Source organism: Phoca vitulina, unplaced genomic scaffold (genome assembly GCF_004348235.1).
Source record: "Phoca vitulina isolate PV1807 unplaced genomic scaffold, GSC_HSeal_1.0 scaffold40, whole genome shotgun sequence".
Taxonomy (NCBI): Eukaryota; Metazoa; Chordata; class Mammalia; order Carnivora; family Phocidae; genus Phoca; species Phoca vitulina.
In genome coordinates, this window is record NW_022589743.1 from 5,104,216 (window position 1) to 5,128,645 (window position 24,430).

Below are 24,430 nucleotides of genomic sequence, written 5' to 3' on the forward strand. Positions count from 1 at the left end.
TTAATTTACACATCTTAAAACCTGACACTGTGACTTATTTCAACACTTGACTATTATAAAAATATGTTTATATTACTAAGAAAATTCAGAAAATGTTATCCTGAAAAGAAGTATATAGTATTGAAGAAAATCTAAAAATTATCTACAAAGAAAAAAACAGTGAGGGGCACCTGGGTGGCTCAGTAAATTAAACATCTGACTTAGGTCAGGTTATGATATCAGAGTCCTGGGACTGAACCCCACTGTTGGACTGCCCGCTCAGTGGGGAGTCTGATTCTCCCTCCCCTTCTCTCTCTGCCCCTCCCTCCATTCATGCTCTCTCTCTCTAGCTCTCTCTCAAATGAATAAATAAAATCTTAAAAAAAAAAAAAAAAAAACAGTGGATAATTTTTCTTTTCAGTTGTTTTCTGTGTCTTGTTTTTTAATGGTATTGGGAATTTTCAAACATGCATAATGGAGGAGAGAACAGTATAATAAACCCTTATATACCATCACCTAATTTCAACAATTATCAGCACATGGCACATCCTATTTTGTCTGTATTCTTCCTCTTTTCCCCCAACAAACCTCAGCATCGTAAGATTTCACTACAAATACTTTAGTATGAATTAAAGATACATTTTATGGCTTTGATTGAAGATCATCAATGGCTTCCTACTAGAACACAAGTGTAGACTTCTAAACTCTACCTTAGCCCATAAGGCCCAGTGAGTGAGCAGCTCCTCCATGATTCTCCTACCTCATCCCCTCCCTTTCCCCTACATTGGCTGACTCCTTATTTTAAATTGTTTCCTACCTCAGAGCCTCATTTCCTTTGTCTAGGACACTCTCCTTTGATGGTCTCTTCCTCATCCTTCATATCATAACTGAAATGTTATGTCCCCTGTGGCCTTCCCTAACCATCCTACCAAGGAGGGGATATGGTCATTATTTTAGCTTTTCACATATAGTTTTAATTTTAGGTGTACACATATGCCTTTTTTAAGAATTAATTTTATACTATTCAAACTTTAATTATAAAATTAGACTTGTGTCTTGTTATTTCCAGATGTTACACACACACACACACACCCCTAAAAATATATCTGAACAGCACTGGCTTATCTAAATAGTTACAGAAAAAGCACTTGAAAAAATTCAGCATCTCTTCATAATGAAAACACTCTACAAACAAGGAATAGAAAGGAACTCCCTCAAAAAGCATCTACAAAACCCCACAACTACCTCATATTTCATGGGTAAAGACTGAATGCTTTCCCCATAAGATCAGAAACAAGACAAAAATTTTACTCTTGCCAGTTCTGTTCCATATTGTACCAGGAGGTTCTAATTAGGGTATTTAGGCAGGAAAATTAAATAAAAGGCATCCAGATTGTAGAAACAGAAGTAAAACTACCTCTATTTGCAGATGACATGATAATGTATATTTAAAAATCTATTAGAATAAATAAGTTCAGCAGGATACAAGATCAATATACAAAAAATTAAGTGTCTTTCTAGGGGCACCTGGGTGGCTCAGTCGTTAAGCGCCTGCCTTCGGCTCAGGTCATGGTCCCAGGCTCCTGGGATCAAGCCCCGCATCGGGCTCCCTGCTCGGCAGGAAGCCTGCTTCTCCCTCTCCCACTCCCCCTGCTTGTGTTCCCTCTCTCGCTGTGTCTCTCTCTGTCAAATAAATAAATAAAATCTTAAAAAAAAAAAAAAGTGTATTTCTAAACATTTGCAATGATCAGAAAATTAAGGGCTCCTGCTTTGCTCAGTCAGTAGAGCATGCTACTCTTGATCTTGGGGTCATGAGTTCAAGCCCCACATTGGGGGCAGAGTTTACCTTAAGAGTAATAATTAGGGGTAAAAAGAATAATTAGGGGTACCTGGGTGGCTCAGTCGGTTAAGCATCCAACTCCTGATTTTGGCTCAGGCCATCATCTTGGGGCCCTGGGATTGAGCCCCATGTCAGGTTCCATGCTCCGAGGGGAGTCTGCTTCTCTCCTTCCTCTCCTCTGCCCCTCTCCTGGCTTGCACACTTGTGTACACATGAACTCTCTCTCTCTCAAATAAATAAATAAAATAAATCTTTTTTTTTTTAAAGAATAACTCGGGGTGCCTGCTTGACTCAGTTGGTTAACTGTCTGCCTTGGGCTCAGGTGATGATCCTGGGGTCCTGGGATCAAGTCCCATGTCAGGCTCCCTGCTCAGTGTGGACTACGCTTCTGCCTCTCCCTCTGCCCCTCCCCCCTGTTCATGGTCTCTCTCTCTCTCACATAAATAAAATCTTTTAAAAAAATAAAAAATTTAAAAATAAAAAAATAATTTTTTTTTGCAGTAAAGGAAACAAATCCATTTACAAAAGCATCAAAAAGTACTAAATGCCTAAAAGTAAATTTAACAAAAGAAATGCAAAACTTTTACTGGCAACAACAAAACATTGTTGAAAGAAACTAAAAAACTAAATAAATGGAAAGCATCATGTTCATGGAACAGGAGACCTAATATTGGTAAAATGGCAATACTCTCCAAACTGATCTACAAATTAAACAAAATCCCTATGGAAACCCAAGAGAGCTTCTTTGCAGAAATTGACAAACTGATCCTAAAAATCATATGGAAATTCTAGGGACCCAGAATGACCAAAATAATCTTAAAAAAAGAGGAACAATAACAATAAAAAATTTAAAAACAAAAAGAAGAAGAAGAACAAAGTTGGAGGACATATTCCTCAAAATCAAAACTTATTACAAAACAACAGTAATCACAACAGGGTAGTACTGGCTTAAGGATAGATATATAGATCAAAAGAATACAACTGAGAGTCCAGAAAGAAACCCTCAGATTTATAGTCAATTAAATTTCAACAAGGGTATCAAGATAATTCACTGGGAAAAGAATGGTCTCATCAGCAAATGCTACTGGGACAACTGGATATCCACATGCAAAGGAATTAATTTGGACTCCATATGTTAAAAACAACTCAAAATGGGTCAAACACCTAAATCTAAGACCTAAAACTGTAACACTCTGAGAAGAAATCGTAGGTGTAAAATTCTTGTAACATCGATCTAGGCAATGGTTTCTTCTATATACACAAAGAGCACAGGCAATAAAAGAAACAAATAGATAAAACTGGACTTCAACAAAATTAAAAACTTTTGTGTTTCAAAGGACATTATCAAGAAAGTAAAAAAGGGGGGGGGCGCCTGGGTGGCTCAGTCGTTAAGCCTCTGCCTTCGGTTCGGGTCATGGTCACGGGGTCCTGGGATCAAGCCCCGCATCAGGCTTCCTGCTCGGCGGGAAGCCTGCTTCTCCCTCTCCCACTCCCCCTGCTTGTGTTCCCTCTCTCGCTGTGTCTCTCTCTGTCAAATAAATAAATAAAATCTTAAAAAAAAGAAAAGAAAAGAAAAGAAAAAAAAGAAAGTATAAAGGTGGGGATACTTGGCTGATTCAGTTGGTAGAGCATGTGTCTCTTGATTTTGGGGTCATGAGTTCAAGCCCCACATTGGGTGTAGAAACTACTTAAATTAAAAAAAAAAAAAGAAAAAGAACATCAAAAAAAAAAAAGTAAAAAGACAACACACAGAATGGGAGAACATATTAGCAAGTCATATATCTGATAAGAGACTTGTATATACATATACAAGGGCAATACTCAAGGGGAAAAGAACTAAATGCCTAGAAGTAAATTTAACAAAAGAAATGCAAAACTTTTAGGGGCGCCTGGGTGGCTCATTCGTTAAGCGTCTGCCTTCGGCTCAGGTCATGATCCCAGGGTCCTGGGATCGAGCCCCGTATCCGGCTCCCTGCTTGGCAGGAAGCCTGCTTCTCCCTCTCCCACTCCCCCTGCTTGTGTTCCTCCTCTCGCTGTATCTCTCTCTGTCAAATAAATAAAATCTTTAAGGAAAAAAAAAAAAAAGAAATGCAAAACTTTTACTGTGACAACAACAAAACATTGTTATACTAAATAAATGGAAAGCATCATGTTCATGGATCAGGAGACCTACAAGGGAGTATACAAGGGGAGCCACCCAGGAGGCCCTACGCTATGTATATTTTACCACAATAAAAATTTTAAGGAATGGGGCGCCTGGGTGGCTCAGTGGTTAAGCATCTGCCTTCGGCTCAGGTCATGATTCCTGGGTCCTGGGATCGAGCCCCACACTGGGCTCCCTGCTCGGCAGGAAGCCTGCTTCTCCCTCTCCCACTCCCTCTGCTTGTGTTCCCTCTCTCGCTGTGTCTCTCTCTGTCAAATAAATAAATAAAAGCTTTAAATTTTTTTTTAAGGAAAAAAAATATGTTGACAACTAAATAAAGTGAAATTTTCACAGGAATAAAAAATCGAGTTACCTAAATTAAAATAAATGCAGTCTGTTAGGGGAATGAAAATGTTCAAGGTCAACAATATTATCAGTTGACAGTATCTCTAAGAAATGAAGTAGTCTTCATAACCATATTTTTAAGAAAATCTGAAGAACCAAAACATTTTTATCACGTTTTAATTCAAAATGTTTCTAGAATTTCATACACACCTACCTCCTTAAAATAGAGCATAACAAATAAAATGTAACCTCATGTTGGGAAGAAGCATCATTGTGAATCACCGTGAAGCACAATTATAAGCCATACTGTATTACAGTATGTGATGCCTTCAAGAAATTTGAAAATACTGTCCCTTACTTTCTGACACCTGATTATCTATTAAACCTCAATTCTTGCCACTCCCCTATGTGGCAGAAGTACTAGTACGTTATCAAAGAACATATGGAAAATTAATATTTACTACTTAAATATAGGAAAAATAAATGTCATGTTTTTGTAGTCTTCTGAATAGTCACACACTATCAAACCCTTCATACTTTGGATTTGTGACATATAACCCAGTTAAATGCCACCCTGTCTCTATGAACTTATTCCTATATAACATCTTGTATATACAATACTTGTTTAAAATACTTACATAAAGGGGCGCCTGAGTGGCTCAGCCATTAAGCATCAGCCTTCGACTCAGGTCATGATCCCAGGGTCCTGGGATCGAGCCCCACGTCCAGCTCCCTGCTCAGCAGGAAGCCTGCTTCTCCCTCTCACATACTCCCTGCTTGTGTTCCCTCTCTCACTATCTCTTTCTGTCAAATAAATAAATAAAATCTTTAAAAAAAATAAAATACTTACATAAAGCTGCCCTAGTTATTTACATTAGCCTCCCCCCCACTAGACTATGAGCTCCTCAAGAGCAATACCCTGGACTATTCATTCTTGTACCTCTGGTCCAGGCACAGAGTGCTTAATTAACAACTGTTTTATAAATAAATAAATGAGATGGATAGATAGGTAGGTATCAGAAATACAGGTAACATTTAGTACTTATTAGCCAAATGCCTGGGGCTTTGAAAAGCTCATTTTTCTTGTATAATCCTCACAACAACCTTACTAAGGTTGTTACTATTATTATCCCTATTTATAATTAAGAAATTGAGGTTTCGGGGCGCCTGGGTGGCTCACTCAGTTGGGCATCTGCCTTCGGCTCAGGTCATGATCCCAGGGTCCTGGGATCAAGCCCCCGCATTGGGCTCCCTGCTCTGCGGGAAACCTCCTTCTCCTTCTCCTTCTCCCCCTATTTGTGCTCGCGCTCTCTCTCTGTCAAATAAACAAAACCTTCAAAAAGAAAAAAAAAGAAATTGAGGTTTGGCATTAAGAAACCTGTCCATGATTTCAAAGCTAGGAAGTAATAGAGCCAGGACTTGAACTAAGGCAATCTGACCCTATTGCCCTTGCCCTTTGCCACTGCACTGCCCTTAGCCACTTTTTATAATTTTCAGTATCTGCTTCAGAGATACCTGCCATTTGTTATATATAAGTACTTATCTCTAATAGATACTCTCTTAATTTGTTGTTTATAACCTGTTGAGGGCTAAGAAACTATTTTACTTAAAATACGGATACTTGGGGCATCTAGGTGGCTGAGTCGGTTAAGTGTCTTCAGCTCAGGTCCCTGGGATGGAGCCCTGCACTGGGCTGCCTGCTGCTCAGCGGGGAGTCTGCTTCTCGCTCTCCCAATCCCCCTGCTTGTGCTTTCCCTGTCAAATAAATGAACAGAATCTTAAAAATAAAACAAAAACACACTTTCAAGTAAAAAATAAAAAATAAAAATAAATAAAATAAAATAAAATAAAGGATACTGGGGCACCTAAGTGGCTCAGTCATTTAAGCATCTGCCTTCAGCTCAGGTCATGATCCCAGCATCCTGGGATTGAGCCCCGCATCAGTGCTTCTCCCTCTCCCTCTGCCTGCCGCTCCCCGTTCGTGCTCTCTCTGTGTGTCAAATAAATAAAATCTTTCATAAATAAATAAATACATACATACATACATAAGGATACTGGGTGGCTCAGTCGGTTAGTTGGTTAGCCATCAGACTTTTTTCTTTTTTAAGATTTTATTTATGTATTTGACAGAGAGACAGTGAGAGAGGGAACACAAGCAGGGGGAGTGGGAGAGAGAGAAGCAGGCTTCCCGCAGAGCAGGGAGCCGATGCGGGGCTCCATCCCAGGACCCGGGGATCATGACCCGAACTGAAGGCAGACGCTCAATGCTTGATCTCTTAACCAATGGAGCCACCCAGGCGCCCCAGCATCCGACTCTTGGTTTCAGCTCAGGTCATGATCTCAGGGTCCTGAGATCTAGCCTCGCATCAGGCTCCATGCTGGGCACAGAGCCTGCTTGGGATGCTCTCTCTCCCTCTCCCCCTGCGCCTCACAGGCACACATTCTCTTAAATTAGAATAGAATAGAACAGAACAGAATAGAATAGCATAAGGATACTATGAATAAGTGCTTTGCCTTTAAATGTTTATTCAGTAGGCCAAGATCATGAACTTTATTACACAAAATTTGAGACATTCATTTTACCTCTTCAGAAATCTTTGCTCGCTTCCTGACCCTCAGCTAGCTTAGAGGTAGTTAACACTGAGTAAATTACTGGATGAATTCCTATCCCAGCACAAAAATATTCTTTAAAGAGTTAAAACTAACAGAGCCACAAATAAGTGGGTAATCTCTGTTAAATGTTTCCCAAATCACATCAAACAAGTTCAAGTAGACTATTTTCATAGTAGAACCATAGACAAACAATAGCCTTTTTAAAAAGTTACCCTTCTGGTTTTACAAAAGCCTGTTATATTTGATTCCACACTTCTGTGCAACCTGTTTAACTTTTCAAAAGGTATTTGTTTTTGAATAGGTAGCAGTAACAAAAAATGAGGCTAGGGCAACAGGTAACTGAAAGAAAATTCAAACTAAGGATCTGATAATAGAAATTAGAAATTTTATTATATCATAATAAACTAGTGGAGGCTTTTAACCAATATATGTTTTAATGCCCAAGAAATAAAATATTCCCTGTTCTTCAGAATGAAACGTTCTTCAAAAATAAATGTTGTTAGGGCACCTGGGTGGCTCAGTCGGTTAAGCGACTGCTTTGGTCGCTCATCCTCTCTCTCTCAAATAAATAAATAAATAAAATCTTAGGGGAAAAAATGTCTATCAAAAGATCATAAGCAAATAGTTAAAATTAAGTTTGGGCACTTAACCCTCATTTGTGTGGAAATTTTATTCAAAACGTATTTTTCAAGCAGCAACTCAAACAAATCTAAAATTAATTAAAATACAAAAGGAAGCCACATTAAGTTTAAAATTATTAGAGTATCATGACTTTTAAAAATCACCTAGACTCCCTCCAAAAACAAACAAAACAAAAAAGATATAAACAAAATAAAAAATAATAAATTTTGAAAAATGAAAAAGGATCACCTAGCCCAACCTTTTTTTTTATTTTTTTATTGTTATGTTAATCCCCATACATTACATCATTAGTTTTAGATATAGTGTTCCATGATTCATTGTTTGTGCATAACACCCAGTGCTCCATGCAGAACGTGCCCTCCTCAATACCCATCACCAGGCTAACCCATCCTCCCACCCCCCTCCCCTCTAGAACCCTCAGTTTGTTTTTCAGAGTCCATCGTCTCTCATGGTTCTTCTCCCCCTCCGATTTCCCCCCCTTCATTCTTCCCCTCCTGCTACATTCTTCTTCTTCTTTTTTTCTTTCTTAACATATATTGCATTATTTGTTTCAGAGGTACAGATCTGAGATTCAACAGTCTTGCACAATTCACAGCGCTTACCAGAACACATACCCTCCCCAGTGTCCATCACCCAGTCACCCCATCCCTCCCACCCCACCCCCCACTCCAGCAACCTTCAGTTTGTTTCCTGAGATTAAGAATTCCTCATATCAGTGAGGTCATATGATACATGTCTTTCTCTGTTTGACTTATTTCGCTCAGCATAATACCCTCCAGTTCCATCATGTCGTTGCAAATGACAAGATCTCATTCCTTTTGATTAGCCCAACCTTTGCAAATACAGAAGTAATGCCTATGATCTTTTTTTTTTTTTTAAAGATTTTATTTATTTATTTGACAGAGAGAGACACAGCAAGAGAGGGAACACAAGCAGGGGGAGTGGGAGAGGGAGAAGCAGGCTTCCCGCTGAGCAGGAAGCCTGATGTGGGGCTCGATCCCAGGACCCTGGGATCATGACCTGAGCCGAAGGCAGATGCTTAACGACTGAGCCACCCAGGCGCCCCAGTAATGCCTATGATCTTAATATTTCAATTTAAATGTAAAAGTAGTTCTAGAATATCTACTACGTATAGGACAATGTAGGTAAAGCATCTGCAATAACTATCCCCAGAAGTCTTTTTTTTTTATACAAAAGTCAAAGGACTTATTGAAGAATTTTTTGGAAGTTTTAGCATAACTTGGCACCAATGGTAAGGACAAATAACTTGAATGCACAAAAGAGAACTTTAAATAGTTAGGCTTAGCAATTTGACCTTTAGCATATTCATCCATCCCTCCAACCAACTAACAAGTATCTATTAAATCCTACTGCCTCCTAGTCGTTAATGGTGGAATTAAAGTCATAGGTTGGTTTGCTAAAACACTGGAAGTGCTATGAGAGGGGAGGGAAGAGTATGCTGTGGGACGATATAAGATGGGCACAATCCATATCTGGGTGTTCATAAAAGGCATTTCAGAATTAAAACCTGAAAGATGAATACTGTTAGCCAGGCAACAGAAGAGAAACAGAGTGCCAAGCAAAGGTAGGCAGCTTTTAAGAAGGCCTGGAGAGGGTGCCTGGGTGGCTCAGATGGTTAAGCATCTGCCTTCGGCTCAGGTCATGATCCTGGGGTCCTGGGATCGAGTGCCACATCAGGGTCCCTGCTCAGCGGGGAGCCTGCTTCTCCCTCTCCCACTCCCCCTGCTTGTGCTTTCTCTCTGTCAAATAAATAAAATCTTAAAAAAAATTTTTTTTTTAATAAAAAGAAATAAAATAAATTAGAAAAAAAGAAGGCCTGGAGAGAAAGAATACTATTTGCAAAACAAACTCCAAGTGTTCAGTAAGATGGCTCAGAAAGGAAAAGATGAAGCTGGTAAGATAAGGAGCAGCCAGATCACAATGTCTTGTATTTTAGGAACTTTAGACATTTCAAAAATATAAAGAAAATATTTAAAAGTTGGAAACAAAAGAAGGTAGCAAAGGGGATAAAGAAGAGAGAACAGTTGGGGCACCTGGGTGGTTCAGTATGTTAAGCATCAGCCTTTGGCTCAGGTCATTATACCAGAATCCCAGGATCGAGCCCCACATGGGGCTCCTTGCTCATCGGGGAGTCTGTTTCTCCCTCTGCCCCTCACCCAGCTCGTGTTCAATCTCTCTCATACACAAATAAATAAATAAAATCTTAAAAAAAAGGAAGAAGAAGAAGAGAGAAGAGTTAAGGATGATGATGAGCTATCTGGCCAGGCAGACAGCGGTATCCCTTACAAAGACAGGGAACAGAGGAGCAGCAAGCTTGGGAGAGAAGTTCAGGTTTGGACATGTCAGGAGATAGCCATGTCCAAGAAACAACAGTAATGTGGATCTGAAACTCCAGAGAGAGATCTAGCCTTAAAGTTCTTAACAGGCTGTCAGCTTCATGAGAGAAGAAACGGGTGTTTTGCTCACCATCGTGTCCCCAGTGAACACAATACCAGGCACACAGTCGGCACTATACAAATACCCATGAAATGAATGAGATAGACATTTTGGAATGGTCAACAAATGGTCATTGAACCCACAGGAATGAATAATACCATTTAGGCAGTGTGCAAATGAGACTAGAGGGGACCTCAGAAAGAACTCAAAGGAACACCAAAGCTAACAACATAAGAGGAATCCGGAGTGGTCAAAAAAGGGAAAAACTGGGGTGCCCGGATGGCTCAGTTGCTGGAGCATGCAGCTCTTACTCTTGGGTTCATGAGTTTGAGCCCCACGTTGGGCACAGATTCTACTTAAAGAGAGAGAGGGGGAAAGAAAGAAAAGAAAGAAAGAAAGAAAGAGAGAGAGAGAGAAAGAGAGAGAGAGAGAAAGAAAGAGAAAGAAAGAAAGAGAGAAAGAGAGAGAAAGAAAGAGAGAAAGAGAGAGAGAAAGAAAGAGAAAGAGAGAATGAAAGAGAGAAAGAGAAAGAAAGAAAGAGAGAGAGAGAGAAAGAAAGAAAGAAAGAAAAGAGGGGCACCTGGGTGCCTCAGTCAGTTCAGCAGCCAACTCTTGAGTTCAGCTCAGGTCGTGATCTCGGGGTCCTGGGATTGAGCCTGAAGTGGGGCTCCACACTCAGCAGGGAGTTTACTTGAGATTCTCTCTCCCTCCCTCTTGGTTTCGGCTCAGGTCATGATCTCAGGGTCATGATATCGAGCCCCACACGGGGCTCTCCACTCAGCACACAGTCAGCTTGGGGTTCTTTCCCTCTTCCTCTCTATCCCATCCTGCATGCTCTTGTTCGTGTGCGTGTGCGTGCTCTCTCTCACTCTCTCTCTCTCTCTCTCAAATAAATGAATAAATAATTCCCTGAGTGGCATCTGTCACAACCTATGATTATAGTATCTGGCTTGTTTATTCTTTATTACAACATAAACTCAAAAAAAGCACAGGCTACCTTCCTTGTCTGTTTTGTTTGTAGTTATTATTCCCCGAGCCTACAACTCGGTGTTTTTGTTTTGTTTACTGTTAATATGCACATATATAACATGTATATATATTTATATGTATTTGCTTATACACCTTATACAAAAGAAGCATTGAAAAGGAACCAGGGGCCCCTGGGCGGCTCAGCTATTAAGCGTCCGCCTTCGGCTCAGGTCATAATCCCAGGGTCCTGGGATCAAGCCCCACATCGGGCTCCCTGCTCCATGGGAAGCCTGCTTCTCCCTCTCCCACTCCCCCTGCTTGTGTTCCCTCTCTCTCTGTGTATCTCTGTCAAATAAATAAATAAAATCTTTTAAATAAATAATAAATATCACTGGCTAAAATTTCAAAATGTATAGAATTACACACATATTTTTTTAAGATTTTTAGTTATTTATTTTAGAGAGATAGAGACAGTGAGGGAGGGGAGAGACAGAGGGAGAGGAAGAGAGAGAACCCTGGGGCTTGATTTCATGACCCTGAGATCATTACCTGAGCTGAAATCAAGAGTTGCTGATTAACCGACTGAGCCACCAGCCGCCCAACACACATGTATTTTTAAATATCAGTTTTTTGAATACACATTACATATATACATATATTTTTTAAGATTTTATTTTTTGACAGAGGGAGAGACAGTGACAGAGGGAACACAAGCAAGGGGGAGTGGGAGAGGGAAAAGCAGGCTTCCCGCCGAGCAGGGAGCCCGATGCGGGGCTCGATCCCAGGACCCTGTGACCATGACCCAAACTGAAGGCAGATGTTTAATGACTGAGCCACCCAGGCGCCCCATACATTACATATATTATTAAACTGGGTCTATGTTGATATATTTTATTTCAATCTAATAGTAATTTATTTAGGTAAGAGTTGTATTCATTATGCGTCCTGAGTACAGCAAGAAAGTATTTTTAAAATAACTCAGCCATTAACACAGTCAACAGAACAGAACACATATTTGGCTAAATTCTAATACTAGCTCTCCTGGGAATCAAAGGTTCCATATGATTTAGGTATGCAGTGTGTAGTAAAAGGTAAGGTAAGGAGTCCAAGAAACAGGAACCAGACTCAGGCACAAAATTCTTGGATCAATGAGCTACGGCACATACTACAGTAATACAGTGCATAGTTCTTAGTCTACTAATCCATCCTCTGATTAGAGGTACCCACCTGATCCAGCTAGGTAGCTCACCATTTTTATATTCTCTTTTGTGATTTTAAAGCTTTTGTTTTGTTTTTTCAGTAATCTCTACACCCAACGTGGGGCTCGAACTCACAACCCCCAGATCAAAAGTCACGTGCTCTTCTGAGTCAGCCAGGCACCCCCTCTTTTGTGATCTTAACCAAGTAAAAAAGTGAATGTCATAGTAGGCAGGACACACAATGGCATTTCACTTACACACTTACATTCAGAAATCTCTGAAGGTAAAGAAAGGATAAGATCTGTCTTAAGAGCTAATCAATGGTTAACTGATTGCCATTTCAAAAGGAAACAACCCCATCACCCCCACCACATACACACACACCCCCAGAGAACAAATAGATTGCTCATTTCAGAAAGGGTCTCGAAGTAGGGACTGACCAGGAGGGGCAGTATGAAGCTTAGTCAAATGGTTCACCAAGAAAAAAAACATTTTTTTTAAGTAAACTCTATGCCCAAAATGGGGCTTGAACTCACAACTCTGAGATCAAGAGCCACATGTTCTTTTTTTTTCTTTTTAAGATTTTATTTATTTATTTGACAGAGACAGAGCGAGAGCAGGAACACAAGCAGGGGGAGTGGGAGAGGGAGAAGCAGGCTTCCCACCGAGCAGGGAGCCCGATGCAGGGCTCCATCCCAGGACCCCGGAATCATGACCTGAGCTGAAGGCAGATGCTTTAAGAACTGAGCCACCCAGGTGCCCCAGAGAGCCACATGTTCTAACAAATGAGCCAGCCATGTGCCCCAACAACAGTATTTTTTAAATGTGAAAATATGTATTTTTATGTGTATATAAAGTATGTTTTTAAATATACCAGTTTTATGTACATAATAATTTAGGTAATAGAGAGATCAATGAAACACTAAATGTTTTTTGAGCATTCTAAAACAGGTTTCATGGGTGCTGGGCTGACTCAGTCAGAAGAGCATGTAACTAGATTTCAGGGTCCTGAGTTTGAGCCCCACCTTAGGTTTAGAGATTACTTAAATAAATCTTAAAAAAATAATAAAAATAAAACAGGTTTGAATTAAGATGTTAACATAACATTCCAAAAACCTGCTGACCCTTACTCTAACTGAACCAATAGAGAAATTAAGTTAGCACCTGAGTCAATTCTTGGACCAAAAATCTTTAGCTCACTGAAGATACCACAAGATACTGGTTTCAAAAACCACTGAACAGGTACCACAGAGGGACTTCCCTTTTAAAAGGAGTTGAAAACTGGGGAACCTGGGTGGCTCAGTCGTTAAGCGTCTGCCTTCGGCTCAGATCATGATCCCAGGGTCCTGGGATCGACTCCAGCATCAGGCTCCCTCCTCAACGGGAAGCCTGCTTCTCCCTCTCCCGCTCCCCCTGCTTGTGTTCCTGCTCTCGCTGTGTCTCTGTCAAATAAATAAAATCTTTAAAATATAAAAAATAAATAAAAGGACTTGAAAACGAGTATCATGTCTATTCAAACATGTAAGATGTCAAATGTTAATAATACCCCACGGACGACACCTGTTCTCCTGTGCTGTCATGTCACCACCCCGCCTACCGCTCTGCTCTAGTGAAATAAAACAGCGAAGTTAAACTCCTAAAGACACTAGAGTTGACAGAATTAAGGAGAGAAGCCTGAAGAACCATCATAATACTAATTTAAATAACAGCTGTGCTAAAGACACAAAATAAACTTCATGATGAGGCAGACTTGGAATTTCAGTTTTTCAACTCCCTAAGTCTTCAACAGCCACCATCAACAAATTTAAGTTTTAAGTATGCAAAATTACTCTTCACTCTTCTTGATAAAAAGTCACAAAACTCAGTGAAAAGACATCAAATTTCCCTTTTTAAGTGTTTATTGAAAAGATGAACTTAACTGTCATTGTAAATTACCTTGCAAACAAATTAAAATTAACTTCATCCACAGTTTTGATTAAAATATTTTTTATGGGGACGCCTGGGTGGCTCAGTTAAGCGGCTGCCTTTGGCTCAGGTCATGATCCCAGGGTCCTGGAATGGAGTCCAGCATCAGGCTCCCTGCTCAGCAGGGAGTCTGCTCTCCCTCTCCCTGCTGCTTCCCCTGCTTGTGCACTCTCTCTCTCTGACAAATAAATAAAATCTTTTAAAAAAATTTTAATATTTTTATGAATGAGAACTATAACATTAATACATAACACTGAATATCAAAGTCTGCTTTCCTGCCCACAAATCTTTTTTTTTAAGATTTTATTTATTTGACAGATATGTTTCTGTAGTGCAAGGTGGGAAGAAAGGGAAGATGAAGAGGGTGCGGCTTCATTTTTAAGTGAAATCTCCCTCCACTGAATCATGCTAAATAACTCTCACTTTGAAAATAATGGTGATAAGAAACAAAGCCCCAGAATCACTTGGAACTAAATTCCTAAGAGAAGGGTTCTTAAACTCATTTGCCTATTTATCAGGAAAGTTGTGGGTTTGTTTTTTGTTTTTGTTTTTTAATAATCACATCCAGGGGTGCCTGGGTGGCTCAGTCGTCTCAGGTCATGATTTCAGGGTCCTGGGGATTGAGCCCCACATCGGGCTCCCTCCTCGGTAGGAGGCCTGCTGCTTCTCCCTCTCCCACTCCCCCTGCTTGGGTGTTCCCTCTCTCGCTGCGTCTCTCTCTAAGAAATAAATAAAATCTTTTACATAAATAAATAATCACGTCCATTTTAAAAGAATCAGAACTGGCACAAACAAAAACAAAAACACTAACATATTCTTCCCAAGAATAACATCTCTCTCCAGATCACTGTATAGACAGACGTTTGTTTTTAAAAATCACTGATTGGAAAAAAAAAATCACTGAGGGGTGCCTGGCTGGCTCAGTCAGTAGAACATGCAACTCTTGATCTCAGGGTTGTGAGTTCAAGCCCCACATTGGGTATAGAGATTGCCTACAAATAAAATCTTAGGAAAAAAAACCACTCTCCTAAAACTAATACTACACTACATGTTAACTAATTTGAATTTGAATAAAATCTTGGAGGAAAAAGAAACACTGATTTACAAATAAATTATTCATGGATTCATAGGGCTTAGTCTGGATCGCGTAGACAGGTAAAGTCTAGCGGAAGAAGTGAAATTTAAGCTGAGCCAAAAGTGAGAAGCTAACCAGGGTGAAGCTCTGAGGGGAAAGCATTCTAGGCCAAGGGAACTGCATGGGCAAAGGCACCACACAAGTCTTAGTTAAGGAGGGGCACCTGGGTGGCTCAGTTGTTGGGCATCTGCCTTAGGCTCGGGTCATGCTCCCAGGGTCCTAGGATCGAGCCCCGCATCGGGCTCCCTGCTCAGCGGGAAGCCTGCTTCTCCCTCTCCCACTCCCCCTGCTTCTGTTCCCTCTCTTGCTGTGTCTCTCTCTGTCAAATAAATAAATAAAAATCTTAAAAAAAAAAAAAAAAGAAAGACAGACTTAGGTAAGGAATGGAAAGATAAATGGCTTGAGCAGGGAGCCCAAAGGGGAGAGTAGCAAGTAATAGGGTGATAGATTACTTGATTAGCATTTCTTGATTAGCATTTGAAAATGATCTTAATCTTTTTTTATGTTAAAGTTTTTTTTTTTAATTTTATTTATTTATTTATTTGAGAGAGGGAGAGCACAGAGGGAGAGTGAGAAGGAGAAGCAGACTCCTTACTGAGCATACTCCCCGAAACTGATCATAATCTATCTATAATCAGCCTTCCAGGGCACCTGGGTGGCTCAGTCGTTAGGCGTCTGCCTTGGGCCCAGGTCATGATCCCAGGGTGCTGGGATGGAGCCCGGCATCGGGTTCCCTGCTCGGCGGAAAGCCTGCTTCTCCCTCTCCCTCTGCTGCTCCCCCCGCTTGTATTCCTGCTCTCGCTCTCTCTCTCTCTGTCAAATAAATAAATAAAATATTTTTTTAAAAGTAATAAATAGGGGCGCCTGGGTGGCTCAGTTGGTTAAGCGACTGCCTTCGGCTCAGGTCATGATCCTGGAGTCCTGGGATGGAGTCCCACATTGGGCTCCCTGCTCAGCGGGGAGTCTGCTTCTGCTTCTGACCCTCTCTCCTCTCGTGTTCTCTCTCTCATTCTCAGATAAATAAATAAAATCTTTAAAAAAATAAATAATAAAAGTAAGAAATAATAAAATCAGCCTTCCTTTAGGTTGTTTTTAAAGACTCATAAAAATAGCAGACTAACACACACAAAAATTCAAATAAAAGCAAACAAAAAGGCAAAATATTCAAGTTAAGTGATATCATTAGAATAAAGATGAAATTTCTTTAGAACTCCTGTAAGCAAGAGATAATAGCCCTTCACACCCCCTAAAACTTTCACACCATTTATATATCCTCCTAAACTTCCACAAAGGTGCTCAGAATTTACTTTACACTTTCTGGTGATGGGCAATTTCTAGGCTTTCAAGTACTTTTGCTGTAAATACCCTGAGGCACTTTTGCTGTACTAGCAGACTCTTAGGCTCTGTATTAAAGGCCACAATTGGAGCACTCCCAGAAAATTAAACACAGAATTCACTTGGGCATACTGGCCTAAGAAAGACTGAATTTCTGGAGACTGCGTAAAACTTGATTTATCATCTTACATGAAACGTGTTAACAAGGTAGTTTTATGTTTGTGGTCTGGGAATTGGCTCATCTAGCATTTCATCAACGTTCTCTATTCTCAGGTCATGGCTCTGCGCTAAGACTTCATTATAGGGGCGCCTGGGTGGCTCAGTCGTTGAGCGTCTCCCTTCGGCGCGGGTCGTGATCCCAGGGTCCTGGGATCGAGCCCCGCATCGGGCTCCCTGCTCCGCGGGAAGCCTGCTTCTCCCTCTCCCACTCCCCCTGCTTGTGTTCCCTCTCACACTGTGTCTCTCTGTCAAATAAATAAATAAATAAAATCTTTAAAAAAAAAAAAAAAGAGTTCATTATACAGAATTTACAGACATATTTGAAAAAGTATAAATAACAAAAAAAGTCATTTAAAAAGTCATATACTTAAGAAATTAATATACAATCTGGTGCCTAGCAGTTTTCTTTTTTTTTTTTTTTAAAGATTTTATTTATTTATTTGACAGAGAGAGACACAGTGAGAGAGGGAACACAAGCAGGGGGAGTGGGAGAGGGAGATCATGACCTGGGATCATGACCTGAGTCAAAGGCAGACGCTTAACGACTGAGCCACCCAGGCGCCACAGTCAGTTTTATTTTCTGATTCTGCAACCTGTAGCAGGTATTCTTGGCACGTGTGACCCGGGCCTGTATGAGGATGAAGACACAGCATACCAGCTCAGAAGTAGTACATGACCTCTGTTCTATAAACAGTGCTAATAAGCTACTGGACATTGCGATCCCATCTTTAGAGTTTTTTTTCAATCCCTCCCTCCCTATATACTTGGAAATATTCTTGAAATAAAGTCAACCTTCTTTGGCAAATGCAATGCCATTCCTTTGAGACACATGGATCACAAAATCAGAACTAAAAATCATCACTATAGTCAAGCTTAAAAAAGAGAATAAAAAGAACTATGTGACCTGGTACAAAGGTATCTGTGACAAAACAAAGTTTAAATGGGGGTACTATTTAGGGTTAGGAAATGATCCGCTAAACAAATCTCACATCCTAATATCTTTTTTCAAGCATTTTTCAAAGAGAATATGTCGTTGGTTCAATAATTTGTTATTTAGCTTCCTTTAATCACCATGTACTTAGCTAGGTGTGCTAGATGCTCAGAAAACAAAGATGAACACTTCACCTGCACTAATAAGCTCCACAAAAATAATGCCAACACAGCCTGAAAGCTTAAATCCTTGACTGTCTCAAGAAGTCCAGGACCTATCACTTGCACTCCAGAGCTCCAAAAGGTTCACAGACCCGAGGTGAGGGCACCGAGGTCACTGCCGAGATGCTAGGGTTAAGGGCACCTGTAAACTGCAGTCTGAAAAAGGTTGCCAAATGTCACCTACACCTCCTCAACCCGCCCCGCCCCCAGTCCTCTTTAAAAATAAACAGAGGGTTTTTAAAGGGAACTGTCCAAGGTGACCACCTGACACGGAGGAACGCTTTAGTGTGACATATCAATAAAATAAAATTGTACGCTCTATTTACAGAGCGTTGCTATACAACATCTAAGTGTTGACAAAGTGTCAACCAAGACACAAAAAACATAAAATAAGACGTCTTTCTTAGCAGGGTTAAGACGTCAAGAAGAAACTGACCGAAAGAGGGAGATCTCTAACTTCCCAAAGCAGCAACCCCCTGGAAAGGTACTGGAACCAGCGGAAGTTACATATCCAGGACAGAAGTGTTTAAATGCCCCCCCCCACACACACACCATGGTAAAAGTTTGAACCGCCATCTGACTATCTTACGGTGGTCGGAAACTTCCCTAAACTACCACAGGCTACCGGCCACCCTAAAATCCCCACCCTGAGCCAACCTCAGGTGCCCTCAGGCCAAGCTGCGGCTTCCTCCCCGGGCCTTGCCTCCTCATCTCCCTCCCTTCTCCTGGACACTCACTAGCCTGCCTCGGCTTCCGACGCCGGCCGGGGGTCCCGGGGACCTCGCGACCGCCGGGTGGGTCCGGGGGGCTTCGGCCTCAGGCCCGCCCCCGGGAGGCCCGGCGCGCCCCTCCCGGGCCGGGCCGCGACCCCCGGCCCCCGGCCTGCCCTCGGGCCCGGCCCCCGCCCTCCCCGCCGGCCGGCCCTCACCTCCTCGGCGTGCTTGCGCAGCGCCTTCTCCCGCTCGTACTGGGTGATGAGCTGCTCGTTGTCGTCCCGCAGCAGCTCCAGCTCCACCTGGTGCTCCTGGTCCTGCGCGAACACCGAGTCCAGGTTCTCCAGCACGGCCACCACCAGCGGCATCAGCTCCTTGACCACCTCCTCGTCGTAGCGCCCGATGAGCCGCTCGAACTCGCGGTAGATGGAGCCGGCCAGGCCAGACACCCGCTCCGACATCACGGCCCCGGAGCCGCCGGGCTCCTCCTGGTACACCACACCGTCCTCCAGCTCCATGGTGGCGGGCGGGCGGGCCGGCGGGCGGCCCGGGGCGTCGCCGGCTGAGGGGGCGGCACGGGCCCGCACGGGACAGGCCCGGCTGGGGCTGGGGCTGGGGTTGGGGCTGCGCCCGGCCGGGTGGGGGGTCCGGGCCCGAGGAGGGGAGGGGTGGGGTGAGCGCACTCAGCCCAACGGCCGCTGCACCAACTGCCGGGGCGGCCGGGCCGCGCGCGCCACACGTCACCCGCGGGGCGGGATCCGCGCCGCGTCGGCCCGATGGGCGGGGCCCCGCGGGAGGCCAGGCGCGGCCGGGGGCGGGGCCATGCGTCACCGTGCGCCGGCGGAGGGGGCGCCGTGGCGTCAACACTCCGCGCCGCGCGGCCGACCCCTTCGCCAATGGGAAACACTGCTGGAGGAGGATGGCGAGAACTGTCAGCACCCTGCGGGATTTGCAGGGCGGGTCCCAAAGGAAAGGGAGGGGTTCTGGAAGAGGGACTCTCCGTCCAGAATTAACATAGCTAACATTTCTCTTGCCTTTTTCAGCTCACAAAGGGTTTTCTCATTTGTTCCTCGCGACAGGCGTGGTGTGGTAGACGTTTGGCCTCCGTTCCACGAACAAGGAAAGTAGGCCCAGGAAAGTTGTAGTTCACTCAAGGTCACGCGGCCAGAAAGGGAAGGAGGCTGATCTGGGGCTCAAACCAGTTCAGATTAAGAATCTCGGGCTCCGAGAAAACGGAAACAGAGGGAGAGGGAAAGCAACCTTAACTAAGACGAGGTCTCCCTAAGTTATAAGGTGGTCTCGATGGAACTGTTTGGGGATAACGAGAGCAAGGATAGCCTAAAACAGGAAGTGTAAAGCATTCTGGAGAAGGATAAAACTAAAGCCACATCTTGCACTTTCCCAAGCACTGAGTTTCTGTGCTTCTCCCGTCCAACTTGGGAGGGTGGCATTTCCGGGCTCCAGCCACCCTACTTTCCCCTCGTCTTAAAGAGGGGCGGAGCGCGGAAGTGAGGGGTTGAGGAGTACAGGAGGAAAGGGGTGGAGTCTCTGGGGTGAGTAAGTCCCATGATACGCGAGGTCTCCGCCGCCTGGGAGAGCATCACGTGTGGGGAATGACACAACACCCAAGCCTCAGGCGGGCTGAGTCGAGGATCGCTTTCCGGTCTTCTCCTTTAACCTCTATAAATGGGGCGGGAGACACTCCCAAAAATCCCCTCTCTTCGAGGCAGGTGACTCAGGCGTATTGAGGCCGGTCTCTGCTAAGAAGGAAGAGGAGGCAGGGCTTGGATAAACGAAGGTTTAGTGAGGGAATAGGCCACTCCCAGGATCAAATACCCTCGACTCGTTTACAAGTTCGAGTTCTTTCTACCGAGTATGAATTAGTCCCCCAAAGTCTTCCACTCTGGCCCCACCTGGAGACCCACAAAAACAGTATGGATATTGGACATAGGCCAACCTATAAACTCGGAAGGACAAAACTGAAAACACTATGACTCACAGCGGTCTGTACTGTCCCTCTTTCTCACCTCACTCCATACCCACCCTTACATTGTTTGTGTATATGTCTGGGTCAAGACTTGCTCTAGACTCTTTTCTTTCTTCTCTTCCTGAGGGCTGTCAGGTAGATAGATAGATAGATATGTCTCTCTTTTCCTGGGAGTCAGAGGAGCAGGAAAACCTAGGGCAAGGCTTTATTTTGTCTTTCCACAATATTATCATACACATCAAAAAATTGAAGGGAGGGGTGCTTGGCTGGTTCAGTCAGTAGAGCATGAGGCTCTTGATCTCTGGTTCCTGAGTTCCAGCCCCATGTTGGGTACAGAGATTACTTTTTTTTTTCCTTTAAGATTTTATTTATTTGTCAGAGAGAGAGAGAGAGAGAGCACAAGCAGGGGGAGCGGCAGGCAGAGGGAGAAGCCAGCTCCCGGCTGAGCAGGGAGCTGGATGCTGGACTCCACCCCAGGACTCTGGGATCATGACCTGAGCCAAAGGCAGACCTAGGCGCCCCCCAGAGATTACTTTTAAGAAGGAAAAGAAAAAAATTAAGGGGAAAAATGTTGATATTTTAGGTATGCGATTATAATAAAGACTTCATAATAAGTATGCCTCTTTAGGTATAAATTCAATATAGAAAGATATGAAATATATATTTATGTCTTGATTTTAAGCTTCTGCTAGCTCTCAGAGGTAATATTTAATTGTTTAAAATAAAATCCAGCCAAATATCCATCAGATGTTGAATAGATGAATAAAATATGGTGTATGCATATCTTGGAATATTTATCATTCAACAATAAAAAGAAATGAAGTACATGCTACAATATAGATGGACCTTGAAAATATTATGCTAAGTAAAAGAAACCAGTGGCAAAGGACCACATATGAAAGAACAGTGTCTGGGGCGCCTGGGTGGCTCAGTCAGTTAAGCATCTGACTCTTGATTTTGGCTCAAGTCATGATCTCCTGGTGGTGGGATTGATCCCTGGGTTCAGCTCTGTGCTCATTGGGGAGTCTGCTTGAGGTTCTCTCCCTCTCCCTTTGCCCCTCCCCCCTCAAATAAATCTTTATTTTTTTGTTAAAGATTTTATTTATTTATTCATGAGAGACAGAGAGAGAGAGAGACAGAGGCAGAGGGAGAAGCAGGCTCCCTGCGGAGCAGGGAGCCCGATGTGGGACTCGATCCCAGGACCCTGGGATCATGACCCGAGCCGAAGGGAGACGCTCAACCAACTGAGCCACCCAGGCGTCCCTCAAATAAATATTAAAAAAAAAAAAAAAGATCAGTGATTGCCTTGAGCTGGATGGGGTAATGAGGGAAAATGAGTGATGCTAATGAGTATGAGGTTTCTTTTGGGGGTAATGAAAATGTTCTAAAATTGATTTGTTGATAGACACATGACTCTGAATATACTAAAAGCCATCGAGGGGTTCCCTGGGTGGCTCAGGTCATGATCCTGGGGTCCTGGGATTGAGCCCTGCGTGGGGCTCCCTGCTCAGCAGGGAGTTGGCTTCTCCCTCTCCCTCTGCCCCTCCACCCTGCTCCTGCTCGCTCACACTCTCTCTCTCTTTCTCAAATAATAAATAAAAAAATCTTTAAAAGCCATTGAATTGTATGCTTTAAAAAGTTGAATTGTGTGGTATGTGAATTATATTTCAATAAAGCTGTTAAATAAAAATTTATGGTTACAATGCTTTATAGTAAACTCAATAGAAGCATACAACCACGTGATAGAGTGGAAAGAAAATGGCTTTTAAATTGAGAACCGGGGCACCTGGGTGGCTCAGTCGTTAAGCGTCTGCCTTCGGCTCAGGTCATGATCCCAGGGTCCTGGGATCGAGCCCCGCATCGGGCTCCCTGCTCTGTGGGAAGCCCGCTTCTCCCTCTCCCACTCCCCCTGCTTGTGTTCCCTCTCTTGCTGTGTCTCTCTCTGTCAAATAACTAAATAAAATCTTTTTAAAAAAAAAAAGCTTTAAAAAAAAAAAATAAATTGAGAACCTTGTAGTTCTAGTATGAACTTGTCCTCTTGAACAGCTGATGCCAGAAACAAGAAAAGCAAATAGTTACTGTGCACCTACTGGGTGCCATTCACTGCAATAAGGATCTATGAGCCTCAACTTCTTCATCTGTAAAATGAAGAGGTATGTTACAGAATCTGTAAAAATTTCTTGCAATTCTATTTTGTTAAAGATTTTATTTATTTATTTGAGAGAGAGAGAGTGCACATGGGCTGGGGGGGGGGGGGGGGCAGGAGAGGGAGAAGCAGGCTCCCGGCTGAGCAGGGTGTCCGAAGCAGGTCTGGATCCCAGGACCCTGGGATCATGACTCCAGCTGAAGGCAGATGCTTAACCAACTCAGCCACCCAGATATGCCCCTCTATTTTTTTTTTTTAACTTAAGTAGGCTACACGCCCCGCATGGAACCCAATATGGGGCTTGAACTCACAACCCTGAGATCAAAACCTGAGCTGAAATCAAGAGTCGGACGCTCAACCAACTGAGCCACCCAGGCGCCCCTCTTGCAATTCTAAAATCCTATGATTCTTGGGGAAGGGGAGAAATAATAATAACATAACATAAAATAAAACCCTATGATTCTTTTTTTTTTTTTTAAGATTTTATTTATTTATTTGACAGAGACACAGCGAGAGAGGGAACACAAGCAGGCGGAGTGGGAGAGGGAGAAGCAGGCTTCCCGCCGAGCAGGACCCTGGGATCATGACCTGAGCCAAAGGCAGACCCTTAACAACTGAGCCGCCCAGGTGCCCAAACCCTGTGATTCTTATTTGTAGGTTGGAGTGAAAGACAGGAGAGAGGGCCTTGAGATTTAGTCCCATTAGTCAACTCCTAATTTCGGAGACAGTAATCCTACCTCCTGTACTCAACCACCTGGATAAATTTCCAGCACTGTCTAGGGCTGAGATTATTGTTAAAGACTAAGAGTCACTCAGGAAAACAGGTCATGTTGTGGACTTTAGAGTAAATGTTTATTCTTGATTCCTAAAAGGAAGGAAATTCCATTTTAAGAGATTATTGGCCTTACAAAAATAGTGAGGACACTAATGGGGGTAGCAGAGGGGAGGAGTTGATGGAGGCAGGAAGGGAGGTGTTTCTTCTGAATCACAATGACTGTAATCACTGGAAGACTGAAATTACTAGTCCTGTTGTTTGTCTAGCCTTCTGGAACTTTTATGGTTATTTCTATGTGAATCAATTTCTCTGCTTTCACACTGTATTTTCCCATAGGTGGAGAGAGGGTCGCTGAAAGAGGAAGAGAAAAGAGGGCTCCCAGCTCCCAAGGCCCTCCACCTATGGCAGTGTGAAATGACAAGTAATCACAAACTAGATCAAAAACCAGAAAGTCCGTGGTGAGACAGTCTAGCTGTGGAATTCAGGGTTCTTGAAAAGTTCCAGAGGACTTTTCTCAGCCCTCAGTTTTTCCTTTGAAAGCTTTTTAAGGTATCAGGATAAGATGGATAAATCTGTCCAGGTTCTAGTTCCAGGAAGGTCTCTAGGCAAGTGCTATTCCCTTGAACACCCCCCACTTGGAACTTTGCACTAGCAGAAATTACCTCTAAAATGAGGAAGCTGGGGCACTTGGCTGGCTCAGTCTGTGGAGCATTCAACTCTTGATCTCAGGGTCCTGAATTTGAGCCCCACTTTGGGCCTAGAGCTTACTTTAAAAAAAATAAAAAATAGGGGCAACTGGGTGGCTCAGTTGGTTAA

At 43.0% G+C, this 24,430-nt stretch overlaps 1 protein-coding gene across 6 annotated transcripts in view; it reads right to left on the reverse strand.

Annotated features, from left to right (window-relative positions):
• Positions 1-19,251, reverse strand: part of SPAG9 (sperm associated antigen 9) — a 137,557-nt gene extending 118,306 nt beyond the window's left edge. For 5 of the 6 annotated variants that reach the window (XM_032429211.1, XM_032429209.1, XM_032429210.1 and 2 more), the window contains exon 1: positions 18,922-19,251. In XM_032429211.1, coding sequence (XP_032285102.1) covers positions 18,922-19,224 — 303 coding nt within the window. In that variant the 5' untranslated portion in view covers positions 19,225-19,251. The remainder of the gene's footprint in view (positions 1-18,921) is intronic. The other variant, XM_032429213.1, reaches the window with a different exon arrangement.
• Positions 19,252-24,430: the final 5,179 nt, after the last annotated feature.